Raw genomic sequence first — 24,920 nt, forward strand, 5'->3', positions numbered from 1 at the left:
GGGGAGGGAGAGAGAGGGGGAGGGAGAGAGAGAGAGAGGGAGGGAGAGGGGGAGGGAGGGGGGAGGGAGGGAGACAGAGACACACCGTACATACAAATAAATATACATGCTGTCACTAACTTGAACAGCATGTGCATGAAATCTTTCTTACTTTAATTCTTTCTTCTACTCATGTAACGTTCTACTTTCTAACATAGACAGTTCTTCTCCACTGTCTATGCATAGACCCTCCACCAAGGATGGTGGTCTGTGTTTCTAAGTATGAAATTATTTTAGTAGTCGAGCATACTTTCACATACTAGTATGTAAACATTGATAAAAAAATACAGAGAAAACAGTAACTCTACAACCTTTGTTTTCAAGATAATAACTGTTTCTTGTCTGTAACCATGATTTTTTTTGGTCAAAATAAATAGATGTGGAGCGCATATCGTAGCTACATTGGTACCAAGAATGATCGAGTCTTGGTCACTTTTCTTTATTGTTTCGATTAGCGCCCTCACGCGACAACCTAATCAAACTATTAAAGTTTAGAGTATTTGTAGATCACGTGGTACATTTATTGCTGGAGATTTCTATATAAACAAAGCCACACTAAATATTAAATACAAACATATGCATCTGTATTGTTTTCTGTATCCTCCGAAAAATAGTTGCAAATACCCGGTAAGCTAGAGGAGCTTGTACAATGGCGGCGTCCACATGAAGGATGCTTTGTGAATCGCGACCTATGTACACTTGCTTACAATAGGCATAGTAAATTCTTTGTCGAGTTTTTGTGACAAAGTAGGTCGCATATGAGTTTTGTTTAGCCAAGTTACAACTGGAATGTTATGGAGAATTAACGCTTAACTCGGGTTCCTGTGTTGCCTGTGCAAAGTTAAAGCTGAATCGCAGGGTTCACGGTGAGTCATACACATGAATCATTGAATGACAACAATGTTTGTACAATATTGCCTTGTCAGCAAAAATAAGGTCACTCAAAACGCTGCAGGTTTCAACAGGCTCAGATCGCTTCTATTTATAGCAATTATCAAATTACCTGTTGTAAGTAAAAGTCTTACACGGTAACAATGTAAATTGTAAGGACAGTGCGTAGAGACTAGTGTCTACTACAATTGAGATTGTACACTGTGACGTGCTTCCGAGGGCTGCTGTGTTGGTACTGTGGAGAACAGTGGTATGATTTTACCATTGGTGTACATGTAATACATTCATGATTTGACAACCACACCGCACATGGGTTTAGCTCACATGATTAGTTTTATGGTGGACTTACCCCCCCCCCCCCCCCCACACACACACACACGCACACATGCCACCAATAATACAGGGCTGAAAAATGTAGACACTGGGGGCTGTATGTCTTGGTGCACGTCCAACTCGGCCCATTTCCAACTCGGCCCACCAACTCGGCCCATCGTCTGCCAACTCGGCCCATCAACTCGGCCCACTCTCTGCCAACTCGGCCCACTCTCTGCCAACTTGACTATAGATATTTAGTCCTTCAGTAAATTCATGCGATCTACATGTACTAGTATGTCAATCCATAGTGTCTTTACAAGTAGTAGTATACCGATGTCGGTGCTTGGAGCAAAGGATTTTTTCTCTGATTATATGAATATTACTAGTATTTGATATTATCACGTCATCGACTCAAGACCTTGGCTTTAAATGACACAAACATTTTCGTCATGACGTGCGTGGGCCGAGTTGGCATGTAAATGGGCCGAGTTGGCATGTGAATGGGCCGAGTTGGCAATCACGTGGGCCGAGTTGGCGATGGGACGAGTTGGCAATGGGCCGAGTTGGTCCTACCCCGTATGTCTTCTGAGTATGGATGTCTTAGTCTTTAGCACATAGAGTATACATCCATGGTGTTAGCATAGAGGTAGTCCTTCCTACCCCCATGGTCTTAGTGAATTTCAATGATAGAGAAACGAGTGAGAGTAACTATACATTGCACACTGTGTATACTAGTTTTATCCTAGCTGCCTTACTTTATTTTAGAGGACTCAGAAAAACAATTTCACCACTACTGCATCGCTTTAAAAATTATCAGAGTGACAGAATTTTCAAACCTGATCAGGAGAGGCCAGCTGTACACATGGATTAGTGCATTACGAAATTTCCGAAACTTGTGAAGTGAAGAAAGGTAGAATATGGAACGTATCACAGCTCAGACACCTTGTGGTCTGAGATTATATTGAGTGATACTTCCATTGTTGCTTGATACCCCTTGGAACTATTGCCTTACATTGATTGCCACACCCACACCTACACCTACACCCAGGCAATTGTTGCAACTGTTGTCAATTGACCCTTGCACCCCTGTAAGCAAAATCATATATATCCTGACCAAATACAAAATGTATGTTAATTATAATTGTAAAAAAAATAGCAGTTGGCTAAATGATTGTATTTTATTTACTTATTTTTGTATACTTTACCATGCTCGCTAAAGCATGATGTTACGCAATATAGATTGATTGATTGATTGATTATAGAATGAACTTAATGTTATTTTTTCTTATAGGTATAACAACAGTGTAAAGTAAATGTGCCTGTCTTTCATTTTGAAAAACAACATAATTGGAGTCAGAAGATTTTTGAAATTTGATGAGAAGATATCTTACATCTGCTAAAATCTTTGACTTGGGGAGAATTAATCAAAAGTGGTGGAATATTGAAAAAGTGATATGTAAGCAACTGAGTTCTGGTAACCACAGAGTCACCAGTATTGTTGACAAGAATATAGCAGCATCAAAAAGCAATATTTCTGTTGTAAATTATCCTAGAAAAGGGCCAATTTTTGAAGCGATTGTTGACCACGTTCCATCAATTTCATTTGCCAGAGTACGAGTTCAGTTGTTTTCAAAGTCAGTTACAAAATATTCCACTTTTCTAAGATTTCAACACAATTCGGCTGCAGACATGGCAGACAATAGGTACGGCTGTGACTATGCAAAGCTTGGGACATCAAAGTGTAAGAAATGTAAGCAAGGTATCGAGAAGAAGTCACCACGGATAGCCAAGATAGTTGCTAATCCCTTCTCTGATGATGGAGGTGATATGAAACAATATTTTCACATCGGTTGTATGTTTGAGACGCTAGCTCGTGCCAGGGCTACGACGAAGAAGATAGAAGACCCCGGTGACCTTGAAGGCTTTCAAGACATGGAAGATGAGGAGAAGGACGTGATTAGAAAACATATCAGAGGTTAGTAGAAATCACCATGGTAACATTTCCTCTAAGACAATTTGGTACCCCACTGATGCAGGACAAAATCTTGTGATGCACTAAAATTAGGTTCACACCTGTATAGATCACTATGATGTAGTGACTTGCAAGAAAGCACAGTTTTTTTTATCATCAAATGAGAAACAACAACAAAATTGTTGTTTGTTAGAGGCAGTTTGATCACTTGGTGCAATGAAGATAATATTTAGTACTTTTAATAAACAAAATATGAAATAGGATGGTCTGAACAAAATTCAACAATGTTCACATGCAAAAAATTAGCATAATCAGGTTGACCCCCTAGACGTTGGATCTCTCTCCAGCAATGAGCATCTATGTTGACTAGTATTTTTTGTGTGCATAGATCACCACACATTTGGGATAATATTGTGTACTGTTTATAAACCAAAATGAAAACAGGCTAGGTGGTCTCAAAATTCAACAGTGATCACATTCAAAAACTTAGCATCATCAGTTTGACTAGCATTTGTGTCTGGACATGTAACAATGCTGTCATGCTTGAGTTATTGTCATGGTTAATATCATGGAGGTATAAGGTTGTTGGTTACTAGTATATGGAACTTTTCTGGATGTTTTTGGGTTCTGTTCGTTACTCATTTACTACATATCAAAGTTTGCCCATGTTTTTGATTTACAGAATTAGCAGCCAAGAGTTCATCCCCAAAGAAGACGCCAAAGAAAACTGTCCAAGCAAAGTTAACTACAACAGGTCAAGTCATCTCACCAGTAAAGAAAACACCTACAAAGACACCACAGAAAGATGATACACCACCACCTATTGATGATGATGGTAAGGTTATTGTCATTGTACGATGGTAAGGTTAGTGTCTGTGTGATGGTAAGGTTATTGTCATTGTGTGTTGGTAAGGTTATTGTCATTGTGTGATGGTAAGGTTATTATCATTGTATGATGGTAAGGTTATTGTCATTGTACGATGGTAAGGTTATTGTCGTATGATGGTAAGGTTATTGTCATTGTGTGATGGTAAGGTTATTGTCATTGTATGATGGTAAGGTTATTGTCATTGTGTGATGGTAAGGTTATTGTCATTGCACAATGGTAAGGTTATTGTCATTGTGTGATGGTAAGGTTATTGTCATTGTGTGATGGTAAGGTTATTGTCATTGTACGATGGTAAGGTTATTGTCATTGCATGATGGTAAGGTTATTGTCATTGTGTGATGGTAAGGTTATTGTCATTGTGTGATGGTAAGGTTATTGTCATTGTGTGATGGTAAGGTTGTCATTGTATGATGGTAAGGTTATTATCATTGTATTGTTTACTCAGGCAAGATATGTGCAAATGTATGTTCGTCATATACCGAGTATTGCTTCCAATGTAATTCAATGGAGATCATGTTTTCGCCCGTCATGGCAAAGAAATATAGTAATTTCCTTTTCAAATGCATATTTATATTTTAGTAGTTGCAGGGCCATCAACATCAAAACCTCAGGGTCCACAAGACGAGATGACAAGACGTGATAACTCATTTCGTCAGTTCCGTAGATTGTGTGTCGATATTGCTGACGAATCAAGTTACCTTGGTAAAACTAAACTAGTTTCTACTTACCTTAAGAAAGGTAATAGTGGAGGTACGTGGCTGTGAAACTAAACTGTTTTTTTTTTTCTATTCTGCTTAATAACAAGATACATATACTAGAATACTGTTGTGTGTGGATTTTTGGCACATGGTTTCCCCTACCATTCAGGGCATTTCACTAGCAGCTGCTACTTTCATGGCACTTTGGCCAGAAAGAAAGTACATATTCTTATTGGGGTTCTAAATTTTTTCAGCTGTGAGGTGATGTCAATTGTGTCATCACATGATTAGAACCAACTCAATGGGTGAGCTGTGTGATGTAAACATTAACTACCATATTCAATTGGAGTTGAATGTCACTGCAGGAAATCACAATCTAATTTTAGGTTTGAATAAATGGGCACTAGTGAAATGCATGGCATGGAAGGGGAAAGGCAGGAGCCAAAAATGCCCATGTGATTAGATTGTATGCTACAAGATAGTACTTATATATAGTTATTTTCTAAATGTTTACTTGCCTCAGTAAGCCCAATACTTTTTGAAAGAAGTAGAAACTTTTACATTCTGTACTTCTTGTTAAGGTGTAAATTATTCAAACAGGACTCCCAATATAAAAAATAGCTCAATTCAAAATGTGTTTGCTTGTTTGGAAATTTGCTTTCCTCAAAAAGCCATTCAAATTTGAAACATGGAAATTTTTTCCATCTTTTTGATTCTTTAAATGAAGGGATTTTTGTTTTGAAAAAATTGAGTACTTATTTTTGACAAACTTTGTATTTTTCTTCTACATGCTATTTGACCTGTGATGCTCAGATGGATTCAAGGGAGATGTGTACCTCTTGTTACGACTTTTACTACCAGGAGCCGTCAAAAGAGTTTACAACATTAATAATAAACAGTTGATTAAACTTTACAGCCAGGTAAGAATACTTTGTTATTTTGTGATACAATCGATATGATAACAATCATGGGACCTGGTAGGATAGAGGTTGCAATGTGAATGCTTTAATCCTATGTATGTGCTTATAAAAGGCTGCAATGGGTTGTATGCTCCCCAGGGAGTTGAGGAAGTATAAAGGGCTGTTGTGCTGCCATTGGTCGGTGCCAGGGGTAATAATTGTAAGCAATCGCCACCCTTTTAGCATTGTCATTCTAAGATCTGGAATCACCCTGTTTTCTTGTCATTTTTTGTGTAGATCTTTGGAACTAGTCAAGACGAAATGCTGACTGATTTAGAGCAAGGTGACGTGTCTGAAACTATCAGGAAGTACTTTGATGAAAGTACAAGGCTTCCACCCATCAAGAAAAGTAGTCTTTCCTTACAAGATGTGAGTACTCACAGAATTATAAATCATTGACTGTGAACATATATATATATATGCTAACTTTCACTTGCTTTTGATTTTAAATATTTCAGCTACTTGTAGATAATAGAAATTAGACAAGTAAATGGGACGTCACTGAAAATATTCACTGGAAGTCTACACAAATAGTACTGTATGTGTCACATAGCGTGAACTACTCTGGAAGTCTACACAAGTAAAACACTGCATGTGTCACATAGAGGTAACCAGTCTACTATGTGTATAATCACATCAGCATCAGCATTGATAGATTAATCTCAACATATTACACTAATACTTTTAGATCGTTTCTGTCTCAGCAAGTCTGAAAATTATCTTGACAGGGTGTAAGTACCTTGTACATTTATTTGGAGTTGAACAATATGGTGATATGTATTTGAAATCTTTGTCTCTTTGTCTCAGGTAAATGATTTTCTGGAAAGAATGGCCACCATGAGCAAAGAAGATGAACAACAAAGAGAATTGACTAGAATTACAAAGAGATGTACAGCTAATGATCTGAAGACCATTATCAGATTGATCAAACATGATTTGAGGATGAACGCTGGTGCTAAACATATGTGAGTATTGCCACAAGAGGGTGCTGTTCACAACCATGCCATTGCTTTGCTTATAAGCATAGCAGAGAAAGGGACATTCTTATGGGCTAGGGTAACTTTTCCTCTTTGTTGAATCGAATGAGATGGGCAATGGACAATCAATTGTTGAATTAGTGTTTTCATTAAGAGGTTGAAAATTTTGAAAGACTAACAACTAGATAAATCAAAAACCTGAAAAAACGTTGTCTTGTAAATCTATAAAATGTAAGTAAAATGGTTTGATAGCAAGTGTCTGAGATTATGTCTAAGCTTAGCTTTAGGCAATGACAACTGAGCAAGTATGGTTGATATGTTACATAGTGTAGTTTGGCTGTAAGCTTACCTGACCACACTTTGTGTACTCTCTAAGATTATGTAAAACAGAATTAATCACGATAATAATACGTTCTTGTACCACAGCCAAGGGTTCTTATTATTTATGAATAATGTTTTGCCTGTTCAGTTTGACAGGCTTTGTCAAACTGTCTGTTTGCTGGCTTTACCAATAGACAGTACCATAACTAATTATTACTATGTTTTACCGACCTAATGAATGTAGTTAAGAATTAATAAGAATGAATCCAAATAAATATCACTCTTACAGACTTGAAGCCCTTGACCCAAATGCATATGAAGCATTCCAAGCATCCCGGAATTTGCAAGATGTTGTGGATCGGGTTCTGGAAAACAAGAGAAACAGTGCTGGCAAACCTGGTATGCAGAAGAAATTGAGTATCAGGGCATCACTTATGACAGCAGTACTTCCAATGCTGGTAAGTGTTTGGGTATAACCCATGACAACTGAATCATTTAGTTTTGTAAATTACAGTACAAGTGTCAATACCTTGGTGTTTCACTCATGTGATACATACACTCAGACAACTTCAAATGCAATAGAAACAATTACTTAGGTGCCATGCACAGTGGGGATGTAGAAGTAGTCAAGTTGACAATGTTGATTATCAGTTTGAAAGTAAACAATTGCAGCCATTAAAATCATCAAGTCCATGTGTAATGTTTTCATTAAAAGCCTGTTTTTACTGCACTGTGAAAGAATAGCAATGCTTATCAGTGTTCAGTGTGATTGGGCAAAGGATCCTGCTGTGTTTATTGTGTCTCTGTTAATGTTAGTCTGAAGTTGAATTGTGTCTATTGTGTAACTGTCAAAACCATTGTGACTCCCATGAGTGAAAATCCAAGGTGGCACTGTTTGAACTGTATGTGTCTCCCTCTATAGGCAGAAGCCTGCAAGTCCATTGACCAAGCCATGAAGAAATGTCCGAATGGAATGTATGCAGAAATCAAATATGATGGTGAACGTGTTCAAGTACACAAACAGGGGGATCAGTTTGAATACTACAGTAGAAGTCTGAAACCTGTACTTCCTCATAAAGTGGCTCACTTCAAAGATTTCCTGCCCAAGGCATGTCCCCATGGTAACAGCCTTATTCTGGACAGCGAGGTATGTACACTTTTCACTGTCCAGCTTTCTCTCTATAACTGTACAGCCGTTTCCTCTACTTTCTGATCAGTAATTATGGCGAAAAACGTGTGGCAGATTACAAGTCACATGACAATGTTGTTTGCTAAGTGGCTATTACTTTAGATTTCCCATGCTATGAAATACTGGACATACTGACACTGCTGTATCAAGTTGATTGAAAGATAACCATGGCCCATGAATAGGGGAACATCTAAAAACTACAGGACACACAGTAACAACAGAGAACTCTAAAAGTCCTATGGAGAGAGGATTAATATTGGCCTAGGAAAATATGCGAATTCATCAAATTTGAGAACATCATCTCAACCATGACTGTAGTTAAACCTTCCACCTATTTACAATAGTCTACTATCAGGTGACATCACTTGGAGGTCACCTGACAATAGTGGTTACTACCTACCACCTATTTACAATAGTCTATTGTCAGGTGACTACAATAGGACGTCCCCTGACCAAACTGCATAACATCTTTATGCTAAAATGTCTGAGAGATTCATACGAATGCTACCTCAAAACTAGATTCCAAAAACATAACTTTATCACTATGGCCTACAACCATTACTACTGACTGGTATTAATACATGTGCAGGGACACCAAAATGGCGGCCACAAAATAGCAGTATTCTGTATCACTTCTGTTCACCTTTTCTGACCCTTGTAAACTGCAATATTGCCTTATATTATCCTTCAGTCCAAACCTTCAAACTTAAGAGAATGTTTCTTAATTTCAAATATAGGTTCTTTTGGTGGATAACAAGACTGGCATACCATTACCATTTGGAACACTGGGAGTGCACAAGGTGAAAATAATTTATTTATTTATTTATTTATTTATTCATTCAATTTTGATGTTATCCAACACATATTTCAAGTTTACGTTTTTTGTTTCTCTTGATAAATGTTGACAATTTTCTCTTACAATTTTAGAAAGCTGCATTCCAAGATGCCAGTGTTTGTTTGTTTGTGTTTGACTGTCTCCACTTCAATGGAGAGAATCTGATGGACAAGTAAGTATGTTTATAGACCTAACAGTTATCACTGCAGGCCTTTTTATAAAACTAGAAACTTTAACACAACAAGAACAATTTCTCTTTTTTTGATTTGTAAATGTGATATATCACTAACGTATTCATTTCATACTGAGACAATTATTTTAGTCATATGAGTAACTATAGAGGGCAGTCTTTCCTCCAGACTGCTAATGTCAAGTTTTTTAACATGACATCTTTCAATACCGACAACGAAATCTGACAAAACAGATTGTACTCACAAGTGATTTTTTTATGTTTGACAGACCTGTTGTTGAAAGAAAGAAGATTTTGAGAGAAAATATGAAAGAGATTCAAAACAAGATAATGTTTACAGAAGCACAACTAGTGACAGTGAGTATTTCAAAAAAGGATATCTTAAGACTGTGATGAGACACACACACACACACACACACACACACACACACATGCATACTAGTACATAAGCATACATAGAGACAGACACATACATATATACATACATACATACATACATACATACACACGCACACACACACATACATACCTACATACATACATACATACATACATACATACATACATACATACATACATACATACATACATACATACATACATACATACATACATACATACATACATACATACATACATACACACATATAGACAGACAGATACATAAAGGAAGAATATACCTCAGGAAAAAATTGAAAACACTACTCATGTAATACCTCACTCATCAACTTGTATGCTCATGGGTATCTTACCTCCACCTATTTTAGATATCAAAACGTTGATGATTTACAAAATTGTACATGTATGTACGGTACTATCTACAACCCTTGCACCTATTTATTAGTCTGTAAGGTATGCCATGACAGGGCGCCCTCACACATCGGTCAACCCATTCCACAGAGAGGAGAGAGGAGGCCTATGAGGGAGGAACAACACAACATATCTTACAGTCTACTATTTATGGTATATTTGGTTTTAATATTACATGTCATGTCGGTTTTTGGGTGCTATTTAACTGGTACTGATTTAACTTGTTCGTAGAAACCCAGTGAATTAAGAGATTTGATCATGAAGACATTTCGAGAAGGATTAGAAGGACTTGTACTGAAAGATCTAAAGGTAAGTAAGTGATATTGACAAAAATAACACATCTAAATTCACTATCAGTAGCAATTTGCCATAAAAACAAAAGATAATGTGATGCTGTCACTAGGGGGCATTGTGTAGGAGCATCAAGATGTATATGTACCAGACTAAGTGATTTTAGTGAAATTTTACAAGGTAAAAGTAAGGAACTACTACTAAACGTAACCAGAAATGTGCAATGAAAGAGTATTCTTACTTTACTGAAATAAATGAATAACTAACTAAACATAATATTCTTGATATATACAAATGTACTTTATGATTTTTATCTACTGTTTAATGCAGAGCATCTATGAGCCTGGTAAGCGTCACTGGCTGAAAGTGAAGAAAGATTACCTAGCTGAGGGGGCCATGGCTGATACAGCTGATTTGGTTGTGCTAGGGGCTTTCTATGGAACTGGCAACAAAGGTGAGGAATGAATACTGCCCTCTGGAGTATGTGAATATGAAAGTTTACCAAAAAAAACTGTAATGTCAATATGATGATTGAGTAGCATGGCTTGGCCAATACTGTTTGCAGTTGTTTTGTTCAGCAAACAGTTTGCTAACAGTTTAGCAAAACAATGATGACACAATTTTTAGGTTGTGATGTGTTCGCAGACCAATTTTAATGTAAGTTTTTTGAGATGCACGGATAACCAATCTGAAGGAATGACCCAGGAATTCACTTTCTCCATATTTTGACGTATGAATAAACATGACTAATGTACACAATGGAAGACAATCTCCAACAACATGCATACATTTGACATGAGGACAAGTTGTTTGAGCAATTTTAGAATAAACAGTGCATGGCACGTACATTTACTATTGTCATCAATGTTTGAACAGTCTTCCCCACAGTCTTCATCACTCTCACTCTTCACTCTTCTTTCTGCTCTGCTCTTAAAACTTACCTATTTCAATCGTAACTCTTACTCACGTACACACTTCTCTCTACATCCTTCCATGTTTTCAATTATTTCTCTGTATCCATTCATTCTGTTAGTAGTTCTGTGTCTGCACCTGGAGCTCTTCGGAGGACAGGCACATTAATTTGCTTTATTATCATTATTATTATTTGAATTTTGTATTGTGTAGACAACTTAGGGGTATAATGTGTCCATTTTCATAATGTTTTTGACACAGGAAATTATGTCTGTCCAATGTCTATGGTCCCACCCACAAAATTGATTAACCGAACTGTCCTCATATCCGAACAAAATCCATATCCCTGAGAAGTTCAGATAATCAGAGTTTTACTGTCTCAAAATATGCACATCTGATGCAGAAGGGGCCTGCTGTACACTGTGAAAGCATCATGGGAAATAAACAAAGTTAGGAGATGTACAAGTCTTGAACCTTTGCTCAAACACTACTGATGAGGCAATCTTCTGTCAGCAACTGTAACACAGACTATGATAATGACCATTTTGCTTCTTAAATGCTGAGCTTGGTTTTAATATTATTTTCTTGCTCTGTAAATTAGGTGGTATAATGTCTGTGTTTCTGATGGGAGTGTATGATCCAGTCACTATGAAATGGTGTACAGTGACCAAATGTAGCAGTGGTCATGACGACAAAACATTAGACCAAATCAACAAAGATCTCCAAGTCATCAAAATCAGTAAAGATATCAAGAAAGTCCCTGGTTGGTTGAACGTCAACAAATCTTTGGTTCCTGATTTCATCGTAAAGGATCCAAAAGTGAGTACACATTTATGGCTCTCCCTATAATAATGTATTATTTGGTACAGTCTGATTCTCTTTACTTGTATAAGGTCAGTTTATTATACACAATAGGGGTGGAGCATTGTCAAATTACTGTTTGTGATAGTGTACACTATTTTATTTCAGTACATTTTGCCCCCACACACTGTAAACCTAGATATTTTCACTGAGAAAATTTGGTGAGTTTACAGCTGACTTGGAATAAAGAAGGATAATATTTACATTGATGTTGTTAGATTACTAGTATTGGTTTCCAACTTTGCAGTCTCAACATTTGCTACAACAGCGACAGACATTGTTGAAGTTACACTAAAACTTAGAGATAATATCAGCAGTAAACACCAGGGTGCATACACTTAGTAACAGTCTTCAACCATTTCTCAAAGACTTATTTTTTTTTACGAAATTACCAGACTACTGCACTGTTAATGTACAAAGAGGTATTTTAGTCTCTACTTATGTTTTTGTTTTCCAGTGAAATAAGTGAAAATAAGTCTTTAGTGAAAATTTCCATGTTTTTATACAGTACATTTGTGAGGGCAAACATTGGTATATGTAAGGGAGAATATCATACAAGCTCAATAAATGAACTTCGTTTGTTTAAAGGGGGAGGAGGGCCTATTGTCAATGTGATTGCTGAACTTAATTTTTGCACTTCTAACTAAAATTTAAAAACTTTCACACCTTCAATAATAACAGGTTTGATATTTACTACTGAGATGTTGATAAGTTGATAAAAAATTTACTTCAAATTTGAGATATAGTGTGGGGTTTCTGGTAGTACAGTCAAACCTGTCTTAGCGGTCACCCTGACAGAGCGGCCACCTTCTTTAAGCGGTCACTTTGTGGCAGTCCCATGCAATTTTACATGTTAATGACACTTGATAGAACGGCCACCTCTTTAACGCGGTCAGCGGTCACCTATTACCGGCCCAATTTGGTTATTATACCGTGTATAACGGTCGGTATCTTTGAGTTGAAACTCTCAATTGAAATAGAAAGTCGTCAGAGGTTGTCCGATGTTTTGTTTTATCGCCGTATCGGTGTGAAAACACACACCTCCTTTGGTTAACAATAGGCACTGCACTACGGAAACAAGACAATGACGTAGTTCGTTCATGTTATTCACTACGGCCACACTGTGGGCATCACCCGGTAACATCAAACAGGGTGACCGTACCGCCAATAGACCCACAGTAATGTCAACGATACCCGTTTAACACTTGCTGCAGTGCCGAAAGGAGTCAGAAACTTTACCGTACAAAGAAACATCGAAGTACAGTTGACAGGTCGTAGGTCAAAGTGCGTCATCACGTAACACGTGAACCACAGTCACTCTGTGCGTGAACGTAAACAAAACATCAATGGCGGCAACTGTGTTTCGGAGCGAGAGCTTCGTACATTTACCATTCTATGCTTTTGCATCGTAGCTATCACGTCGTAACAAATTGTATCGCAGCATTATTTACCGTTTATCATCGAAACCATGGCGAAGGCTGTTCGGAAGACGTTGACTGAACGAGAAGGTCAAGATTATCAGTCTGTACAAAGCAAGTGGTTCTGTGGGCTCACGCAAACTGGCTGAGAAGTATGGTGTTGGGCGTACCCAGATACTGATCATAAAGAAACGCAAGTCTGAATTTTTGGAGGAGTTCGAAAGCAACGCACCAGGTGATCGTAAAAGAAAGATTTGAAAGACGAAAAACTGTGTTACATAAATTTGTAATTGGACTAGACTATTCATGATTGATATTTTTCACAGAAACTGCAAAATTACTTCTAGAATGTTTGCAAAGCAGAGTTGTCATTGAATTGTAAATACATGTACATGTATTTTTGATGTGAGATTAAATAATTAGTTTTTAAACCCTTAATATTATGTTTAGTTTGTGTCCTTAACTTCTAAATGTTTTGGCCACCTGATTACAAAAACAACCAACCTCTACAGAAAGGCCACCTCTCTATAGTGGCCACATTTTGTTAGTCCCTTGGCTGACCACTATACACAGGTTTGACTGTATTTTAATGTGTTTACAATCATGTTTTTACATTACATCAATCATAGTGGTGTGACCGCTACAATTTTTATGATGGTTTACATCATATATAAACGCACTTCTGAAGAAGGGGGTTTTGTTCTAAATGAACTATGTTCATTTATTTAGCTTGTGAAACATTATGCAATCATCCCTAAGAAAAGCAATGAATAGCAGGAGACTCCATACACAATCCGATTATCATTCCATCTCCTCACTTATGTCATAATCCATTTCAATTTGAATCATTTAGTCTTTATCAAAGTGAAAGATAATTAACGTAGTCATCACCTAGCAACAAATGGATGTGTGTCATAAGGCAATAGTTGAATTGTAAGATTGACATTTCAGTGATAGGTACAAGGAAATGATTAACCTTGTTATGAGTTCTTAATTTACCTTGTTATGGGTTATTAATTCATATTACATCCAGAAATATGAAGCATTTGTATTATTATATACATGTGCTACCAATCTTGTTTTTAAGTCCACTAACGATGGTCTCTTTGAAGCCTTTTTAAAAAGAAACGACTTGTGCATCAACAGGATGAATCTGATAATCACTTTCCTGTCTCTGTGATTTCCGTAGCAACCATTGTTGCTAAGGATGTACATTAAAAAATTTCACATCATAATTAGCATTCGCATCAGGAAGAAAAATCTTTAAATTTTGCTTAATACTGTGATTAAGAAAACATTTATTTATTACTGGCATTGCATACATGAGTGTTTTGGAGCAGTGGATTGAATATACATAAAATACATATCATATGAATGAATATATAAATATGATTTGGATAAAATAGAAAATAAAGTACAGAAACAGAACATAAGAATCGATACAACAATAACATGAATGAGAGTTGGGTAAATCATTAAATCGATAGATTATTTGTGACGGCCGATGTCCATAAATCTGAAGAATTGAGAGTTGGCTTTCTGGTTGAATTTAGTCCTTGTGTTGTGTTGTGTTGTGTTGTGTTGTGTTGTGTTGTGTTGTGTTGTGTTGTGTTGTGTTGTATTGTGTTGTGTTGTATTGTGTTGCGTTGCTTTGTGTTGTGTTGTGTTGTATTGTGTTGCTTTGTGTTGTGTTGTGTTGTGTTGTGTTGTGTTATATTGCTCTGTGTTGTGTTGTGTTGCGTTGTGTTTCGTTGTGCTGTGTTGTGTTGTGTTGGGTTGCATTGTGTTTTGCGTTCTGTTGCATTGCGTTGTGTTGTGTTGGGGAATGGTATCATTAGTTCATAAAGGTATGATGGCAGTTTGTTATTAGTATTAGTTTGTTATTTTTTGACAATTTTATTGAAATTGTGTTTGTGGCGTTCTTGAATGGGTGGTGAACCAAGAGCAATTCTTGGTGGAAGTAAAATGCTTTAATTGTGATAGAAAGAACCTGATAAAATCTATTCTAATTTTAGTCAACATTATCTGATAATTCATTACTTGTCATGTGTTGTTACTTTTCAGCAAGCCCCAGTGTGGGAGATAACAGGAGCTGAGTTCAGTCATTCTAAAACACACACTGCTGATGGTATCTCAATTCGTTTTCCACGCTGTACCAAAGTGCGTGATGACAAATCCTGGAATGAAGCCACAGACTTGGCAAGACTCAAGGTACGCACTTTTATCATAAAGAATGTTAGATTTTGTACAGCGCTTTGATATTCAGGAATTAATAAATGTGAGAACAGTATGTAACTTTTTAAAAACTGAAATAACCAACTCTTGAGTATGGTAGCCGTACTTAATTCTACATGTATGTGTTTCATGACCTGTCCGACCCTATATTTATTCAAGCGGATTAAATGATAATAAAAATTGATGCCCTCTACAGCATTTTTAGAAAAACGTCACTGATTGTAAATAAATGTATATGTAGGTGAAAATTTCAGGTGAGAGAATTCTGCAAGTCATTGAAGTAACATCATAGATTCCTACACTTAGTATGAGACTTTAGCTATTAGAAGGGTTACTCTTGAAACGTCAGTATAACTTTGTTGGACTGTGTACTTTTTATCTTACAACCAGTGACAGGCAAGCATTGACAAGCAGAACTTGTTACAAACAAGGAAAGTAAACAACTGAATACGGCGTATTCCGGTTATCGAACTTCCGGTTGTTTCGCAGGAAAGTATCGCGAGAGGGCGCACCATATCTGACAAAGTGAGGGCCAGAATTTTCGTCATGGCATCTAATAGTATGGCGATGTATGAAGCTGTCAACAAAATGGGCGTAAAAGAACTCCGTGCATTCATAAAAGAGTGGAAAATTACTACTTCTAAATCTACTAGATATCGCCAGAAATGCTGTCAACCTTGGTCTTGAAACACTAGAAAATGATAATTTTCTGAGAGAACGGAAGAGGAGACGAATAGTGGATGTCAAGCATCAAAAGATAGAACTAATCGACAGCGGAAACATTGAAAGTTGGACGGAGGACCTTCGAAATATACCCGATGTAGACATGATAAACATATTTCTTTACCTTACTGGTGTCTGTTGCTTGACAAAAGAACGATTAGAAAATTACAAATCTGACAACAGCTTCCAATCTGATTAAAATCCGATGTAGATGTTGGCTGATCGTTCATTGCTATTTTACCTTCGTTATTTTGCCTGAATTGACCTTCTTGGTACATGTTTACATTTTTTAGCTTGCCTGATCGCCTCCTCTACGATCAGGCTAAAAAATGTAAACATGTACCAAGAAAAATAATATCAGGCAAAATAACGAAGGTAAAATAGCAATGAACGATTAGCCGACATCTACATCGGATTTTAATCAGATTGAACAGCTTCCAGCTACAGTCATTGCAATATTGAGAGTTCGGTCGACAATTACCAAGCCACATGTTTATATTGTAACTGATGTCGCCGCATACTTAGGCCTTTCTTGTTTATTAGAACAGTGGTGTAGCACCACGGGTGAAATCATAAAACTTTGTCCGGAAAAAAACATTTCATGTACTGGTTATAAGTTGGCATAAACATATTTGTATTGATATACTCATCTTTACTATCACACTTTGATTAGCTTGCTATTCTTTATTCAGGACCATCAGTGTATAAAAAACCCCATTGAAGTCGGCAACGAATCATAAATATTGTTATTATGATTGATGTACCACACCGCCCACCCCTTCAATGAATCGGCCTTCCATGTAACGTTTACGTGGTTCACTCATCATACCATGTCTTATACCGATCTGATTAAAATCTGATGTACATGTCGGCTGATCGTTCATTGCTATTTTACCTTCGTTATTTTGCCTGAATTGACCTTCGTGGTACATGTTTACGTTTTTGTCCTGATCGGTAGAGGAGGCGATCAAACATGTACCACGAAGGTCAATTCAGGCACAATAACGAAAGTAAAATAGCAATGAACGATTAGCCGACATCTACATCGGATTTTAATCAGATTGGTTTTAGACAAGCTGCAATAACTGTAGCGTATATTGTGATTTTGAGGGTTCTTTCCTCTGTTTTTGTACCTTTTTCCGTTCCGATGTTTGACTGGAAGCAATCGCTACAATTTCTCCAACGGTAACGCAAATGGACGAGGTCACACTGAAAACGTGAGTGAGATGTCAGTGTACTACCCGTTTCAAAATGTTGCTACTTTTGGGTTTTCCTCACGGTCGAATTGTAGAGCCAAACTTACGCGAAATATTAGGAGAACAAGAGGTTAATTTGCTATTTCGTTATTTGATGGGCGATAATGCAATATTATAGCGTAAAGTTACGGGGAATGACAGAAAATCTTTAGTCAGTGGTTACGATGCCTATAGACTCTATGCTCTACAATTCTGGCCCTCACTTCCGGTTCTAAAACAGCGCCCCTAGTGGCCAAACAATCATATCTTTTATCTTTTCGGGGCTTCTTCGATAACCGGAATACGGCGTATTGAATTACTAACACTTGGTACAGAATGTGGGAAGTAGAGAGACTTGTATCTTTGGATATGAACAGTGTTATAGCCTCTTGGCATGTACATGAAATACCATGGAAACATCTGTGAATATGACAGTGTTCTCCCCAGGCCCTTGAAGCGGCACGGCACCGTGACGCTTGGACGGCAGGCCGTGACGCTTGACAATGTGCCGTGACGCTTTAGATCTTGCCCGACATCCTTGTTTATGATATGGTAATGATTACCAGACAGATTTCATTGAAGTTTGCCATCAGTATTGTTTTCGATAGGAACAAAATGCGTAAACCCGCTAATGGTAGTGTGATTCACACTCGGTACAACAGCTTTCGGTAAATCAAAGGCAATACCTGCCCATCCGTAACGTCGGTTCGACCGTAGAAGCATGTCGGAACTGTCAGACTTTGACAACTATAAAATCAAACGATGCCGTGCCATTTTGCTATAAAGTATAAAAGTTCGACAAACGCATGAAGTTGACATTCAGTGTCTAGTTAATTTTCTATGAGTGACAGAGTAACAGTGATAACACCGTATGTCTGAACCCAAGAGCATGAGCATGTGCATTCTTCAGTGTCGTGAAAAGAGTTGAACAGACTAATGTACCTTTCGATAAAGTGGCAATGTTATCTCCGATTATCAGCTTCATGTTCAATTTTACCCTGAAAACACGTTTAGTTTGTAGTTTGACATTGTAATTTGTAGACTGATACATCGTACGACTACGCATGGATTTTCCAATATGGCGGCCATGACGTCACAAACTATCGCGAGTTTTGGAAGTCCTGCATAGGGAAGTATAGTAAGTCTCGTGTATCACGATATTTCGGACTAACACGATGTCTGCCGGTTGCTGTACACAAACTTTTCGTGTTTCGAAAGTCTAATTTATCTGTGGACATTAAGTTTTAAATAATTTCAGCTTTCCTAACAATAATAATCAATAACACTGCTTTATGAGTTTCTTTTTGGTGCTAATATTTTGAATTAATAAATTGGCCTTCAACTTTCCTTTGGTCACATGTACATGTACTACTTGTTTGATATTAATTTTATTATGATGTACTTTGATTTTTCGGGAATATAATTATATGTAAATTGATGCTAATTTATGCTAATGAGCCGATATCCTATCAACAAATCCTGGGGAGAACACTGTATGAGCTATTGTGTAAAGTGGCTATAAAATTGTTCTTATCAAATGATGGTATATAATATGTGTCTCTGTACTTCCAACATTCTGTGCCAAGTGTTGCAAGTCCTATTCATTTGTTTACTTTCCTGTTTGTAACAAGTTCCACTTGTATATGCTTGTGTGTCATTGGCTGTAGTATTTATTTACTTCACGTTTTTGTAACAAGTTCCACTTGTAAATGCTTACTTGTCAAAGGTTGTAACAGGATTTTCAGCTTGAAGTTTGGTGTTCTAAACAAATCCAGTAAACAAATTTCCTTGAACTTATTGCACAAGAGTCCCTGAGTGATATGTTTTACATTTTTTTCCAGCTGCTCTATAAGAAATCAAAATTTGTACCACACCTAAGAGTCCCCGGATGATATATTGTATACTTTTTTTTCCAGTTACTTTATAAGAAATCCAAAGAGACATCAGACATGCCTGATATGCTGGGAGGGTCTCCTAGAGTGAAAGGCAAGAAGGCAGAGAATTCAAGTAATGACGTACGTGCTGACAGCAATGGTGATGTATCTTCATCTAGTCCATCCAAAATGAAAACTCCAATCAAAAGAAAGATAGAAGATGATGATAGTGACGATGATGATGAACCAAGTCCTAGAAAGGTAGATGAAAATATGTCATTTTTATTGACAAAATCCATCATTAAAGGGGAATGGAAAGGCAGGAAATAGTCATTTTCATAACTTTGGGTTTGTAGAATTATTTCATGATTGTACATCATGTATCAAGTGTAATTGCGGAGAAAACAGTTGAAACTTTTTCCTCATTCATTGTTCAGTGGATGTCCTTGCCATAGACACTCATTTACATACTGACTTCACTTGAATAATATGAGGTAGTGTAATGACTTACCATAGCGAGCAGTCTTCTTATGGGGATATTTTCAAATCATTGTTAATATTAATCGTTATGGCCCGGATATGGGTTTTGTGGACCGAGGTTGTACAGTGGAAGAGCCCGTAAGCCGTACTACCGAGGTCGGCAAAACCCAAATCTGGGCCATAAAGGTTTTATACCCCATTTATTGTATTCACAAAAAAGTAAAAATAGTGAAGAAGTTAATGAAGCCAAATCACTGAGCGAATGGATATTGATGAGTGCGCCACTTGCCATATTTGGGTAAAGTGTGCCAGGGCGCGATACTATGATGTTATTGCCCGATATTACCTCGTTGTTTGTCATAAATAGTATCATTCAGGTACGGATATTTGCATTCCCAGTTTTGAAAGATGTCTGTTTTAATTTTATGGTCATACGCAATAACTTCAATGTCGAACATCTACCACCATTTTTGTTTGTTTATGTTCGGCATTGCTGTCTTGTCCAATCAGAAAGCTGCTTTGTGATGACGTTTAACGTGAATATGATGACGTTTAACATGCCATATCAGAAGTGAGATTTCGCATTAAATGTCATTAAGAATGATTGATCTTGGCATAGGCATATGAGAAAGGGTATTGTAATAAGCTTGTAGGTAGAATGAGTGTCAGTGTAGTTACAGAACAAAGAACATAGAAAGGATATCACCAGTTAACCATGTGTACTTACTGTTATGTATTTCATTCAGAGACCAGTATGTAAATACAGTTCAGACTGTTACCAAACAAATCCAAAACATTTAGAACAGTTTGATCATTCTCCAAGGAAAGCTGTCACAAAGTCACCTGGAAAATCTTCTGTACAAAGTGGATCGAAGGTAAGAGTTGCACATCTATATTACAACAGTCTTGTATGTTGCATGTCATCTGATATTCTGTGTGGAAAGCTTAGGATTAAATTCCACCAGACTCTCATCTCAAATAAATTACCTGATTATGTGGTGGCTTGTAGAACAACCACCGCTTTCAAGACAAATTTGGATTGTTATTGGACAGATATATCAAGATAACGCTTGTAATCTCGAACTCAACCTCAATCTCAACTATGTAGATGCTGGATCACAAAGCTAATAATTAGATGTTACTCCCCAATATTTTTCTTTGCTTAGCCAGGGAAAATACGAGTGACTTAAGGGGCATTTGTCACTGCAAGTCACTAGACGAGTAGTAGACAGATGAATGAAGAAATATATTGGAGAATAACAAGATTATACCAGCACCAGTAATATCAAAGAAAAATTGGGGGAATTAATGGAATGTTTTGTCTCATATTTCAAACACAGCAGAACCAGTGATGTAGACACGCATTGTCGTGTCAAAGACATGCGTTGTTGTGAAGTTGAACGACCAGGGTATAAATTCCATATTATTTAGTTGAACCTGGTTCATGCATGGTATAATGAATGGTGTCTCCTTTTGCAAGTTTAACACTAAGTGATGAATCTTGATCAATTTGAGAAAATTAGTTGCCATCAGATCATGTCACTATATACTTATAAATGTGTTTTGTACACTTTTTGCTTCATGCACTATAAACTTATAAATGTGTTTTGTACACTTTTTGCTTCATGCACTATAAACTTATAAATGTGTTTTGTAAACTTCTTATCATATTTGTTTGCAGCATTTACCTGATGTGTTTACAGGAATGCAGATTTATCTTCCAAACACAACTCCAAAGTATGAACAACTGAAACGCTTTGTCATAGCATATGATGGTGATATTGTAGCTGACTATGACAAAGATACAGCATCTCACATTGTTATTGATGGTGACAATAAGGTAAGGAAGGTCTAAAGATCTAACCGTGAGACTACCTTTTTGGTAGTGATGCATTTATGAATGTTTCTTTATTTCTAACAATGTATAAAGCTAACTTTTCAGTATAGAAACTAAAAAAGTTATCTTAATTTATATGTGTGTGTGTGTGTGTGTGTGTGTCACTTATGTCTGTCACTGTCTGTGTCACTGTATGTGTTTGTCACCCACAGTCACTATATGTGTGTCACTGTCACTGTGTCAGTCACTGTCACTGTGTATGTCACTGCATCACTGTGTGTGTCACTGTGTATGTGTTTGTCACTGTGTGTGTTTGTGTTTGTTTGTGTGTGTGTGTGTGTGTGTGTGTGTGTGTGTGTGTGTGTGTGTGTGTGTGTGTGTGTGTGTGTGTGTACATTCACAGTTTACAAAAGCTATTTTGATATTTGACATTTAAGGGAGGACGTTCAGACAAGTACATCACAGCAGACTGGTTATGGCAGTGTGTGAAACAGAAGAAACTTGTTCCAAAGTAAAAAGACTGCATGTAGTTCCTGAATGATGATGTAAGATTAAAAAAACCCAGTGTCTGTTGTACCATAGACCTTCCACCCACAGAGTCTATGGTTGTATTAGGCTATGAAATGTCTAAAGGCAATGGAACTTGAAAACTGAAAAGAAAACATTAAGAGGATAAAAATCCTGAATTGATGCAGTAATGGAATCTGAACAAGACTTATTGTAGTCATAGCGACAAGAAGACGTAAGGTGATTGGTGAAAATGCTCCTCAGCAGTAGCAAATTTCTGTTGAAATATTTAGGCAAATGAAGTCTGATTGTGTGTGTAAATGTAGCTAGCAATTGCATATTACATGATTAATACAAAGACAATACAATGGGAATCGCTTCCAAAACTTTGTTGGACTCTAGAAATTTCCCAGAGTCCATGAACATTCTCGCACAAAATTCAAACTGTTTGTAGGTTATTATCAATATCATGGGTATTCATAGAGGCAAGGGGTAGTAAATTACTTTCTTTTTAGGTAAGCAAAGATAATTATCTCCGGCAGTTTGCATACTATTTTTATTTAGCTATATGACATTGACAGTCAAACTGTATCTGGGAAATAAACCATCAATGCCATATTACTTGACGTAAAGATCATTCAATGCGTTTGGTGGTATCAGTACCATTAATGACAAGGATAGGCAATTGGAAATTCCCCATCTTAGGAAAAATTGATCTCCGAGTCCAGCAGTTTACATATTACTTCTGTTTCCCAAATGGAAGTCAAGGTATGCTTGTGAAATAACTAATCAATGTGATACAATATAACATGATGTAAGGATAATCAAAGTGTTTGATGGTCATGTGGTATCAGTGACATTAGTCATTACTAGTCTAGAATTCTAAACTGGTATAGTATTACGTTTTAAAAACTTCATTACTAATACCAGTCTAGTCATGACGATTGTTCGAACACAGAAATCTGTGCTCCCCCAACCGTGTTCATACAAACAGGTTGATGTTGTCACGTCCCCATGTGATTTTAGTTTAAACAGACTGGAGGTGGAGTCCTGGTTTGACATTTGCATATCAGTGCAGTCCTAGAAATGTTAGAAAGGTCAACAGCCTGTCAGTTTGTGATGGATTACTACTGACATGTACCCTTTGCGCTTCGTTCACCACAGGGGAGCACCACAGTTTAACACCTTTTGTAACCGTTATGACTAGACTGGTATTAGTAATGAAGTTTTTAAAATGCAACACTGTACCAGTTTAGAATTCTAGACTATGACATTAAGCCAAAGGAAATTGACTTTCTTTGGGAAAAATTACCTAAAGCAGTTTACATATTTCTTTTATTTCGCTATTTTATGATAGTCAAGATTTGCTTGTTCATTGACATAGGAAATGTCTTGAAGATATGATCGTTTTAGCATCAATTTTATTTAGCTAATAAAATGAGATTTTGTGTGACATCATAGTACAAGACATCTAGACATTTTGGGAGAAATGATCCTTTGTTTTACTTAAGCCAAATAAATTCATAGTCAGTGGTTGAAATTTAATATTACACGAGGCTTAGCAAATTCAGGATATTTTGAGGAAATAATTATTATCAATAAATATTATGAGAGGAATTGATTGTAAGCTACAAAGATAACACAGAAGGTTGAAATGATTTCATAATTTCTGATCAAAGTTTTGGTTGACACATTCAGTTATATATCCTAGAAATGATTATAAAAATAGGACAGAGAAGAGATATGTCATTCAATATGCACTTGTCATTAGAGTGACACAAGCTGAATTTAGAAGCATTTTCCTTAAAGTAGAATGTGCCTTGGGACAAATTTCCCTGAAAATATGTTCAATTCTGTGCAAACTTAACCATATGAAAGTCCTTTTGAAATGATCAAAGAAATTTTGGTGTTCACCATCTTGTTTTCAAGCAAATCGACAAGCTTTCATTTTCCTATAGAGTTTTATAAATTACAAATCCAAAATAAATACCCCAATCCTCATCCATATGGCCACTTTACGTGTAATGCCAGGTTTGAGTTCAGCCAATAGGGAACTTGCAATCCAGACTGAGCATGCTCAAATGCAAATGACAATGGGATTATCTGTGGTTATCGTAATACCTAATCTGGACTAACCAATAAAATAAAGTCACCACAATGGTCAGGGTAACTCTGAATTGATCATTTGTGGTTACAAACAATGCAAAAATATTGCTTATAATACCAATTGCTTAGTATTTATTATCACACTTCCCATGATGCAACATTCAACATGGTGGGTTTGCAAGTTCTCTATCGTAAATGATGGTTTAATTTGCTATAGTGAGTAGAATATTGTGAGTAACTTTCAGATATGCTGCAAAAATCATGCCCGCAATTGTATAAACACTGCTTGTGCCTCCTTAAACCAAGTATAAAAAAGTATAATCCAAAATAAATGCCTTTTTTTATCACCATGTTTG

At 36.8% G+C, this 24,920-nt stretch overlaps 1 protein-coding gene across 1 annotated transcript; it reads left to right on the forward strand.

The window, feature by feature from the left end:
* The first annotated feature begins 701 nt into the window (after window positions 1-701).
* Window positions 702-23,340, forward strand: LOC144451512 (DNA ligase 3-like). The gene is made up of 20 exons (XM_078142380.1): window positions 702-905; window positions 2,537-3,220; window positions 3,900-4,052; window positions 4,686-4,856; window positions 5,618-5,724; window positions 6,001-6,132; window positions 6,571-6,728; window positions 7,351-7,519; window positions 7,984-8,208; window positions 8,988-9,050; window positions 9,178-9,257; window positions 9,545-9,632; window positions 10,317-10,394; window positions 10,707-10,830; window positions 11,890-12,107; window positions 15,632-15,778; window positions 19,677-19,895; window positions 20,861-20,989; window positions 21,796-21,954; window positions 22,389-23,340. Exons 2-20 carry the CDS (start codon window positions 2,620-2,622, stop codon window positions 22,464-22,466), a joined length of 3,099 nt encoding a protein of 1,032 aa, XP_077998506.1. The 5' UTR covers window positions 702-905; window positions 2,537-2,619; the 3' UTR covers window positions 22,467-23,340.
* Window positions 23,341-24,920: the final 1,580 nt, after the last annotated feature.

This window comes from Glandiceps talaboti, chromosome 21 (genome assembly GCF_964340395.1).
Source record: "Glandiceps talaboti chromosome 21, keGlaTala1.1, whole genome shotgun sequence".
Classification (NCBI taxonomy): Eukaryota; Metazoa; Hemichordata; class Enteropneusta; family Spengelidae; genus Glandiceps; species Glandiceps talaboti.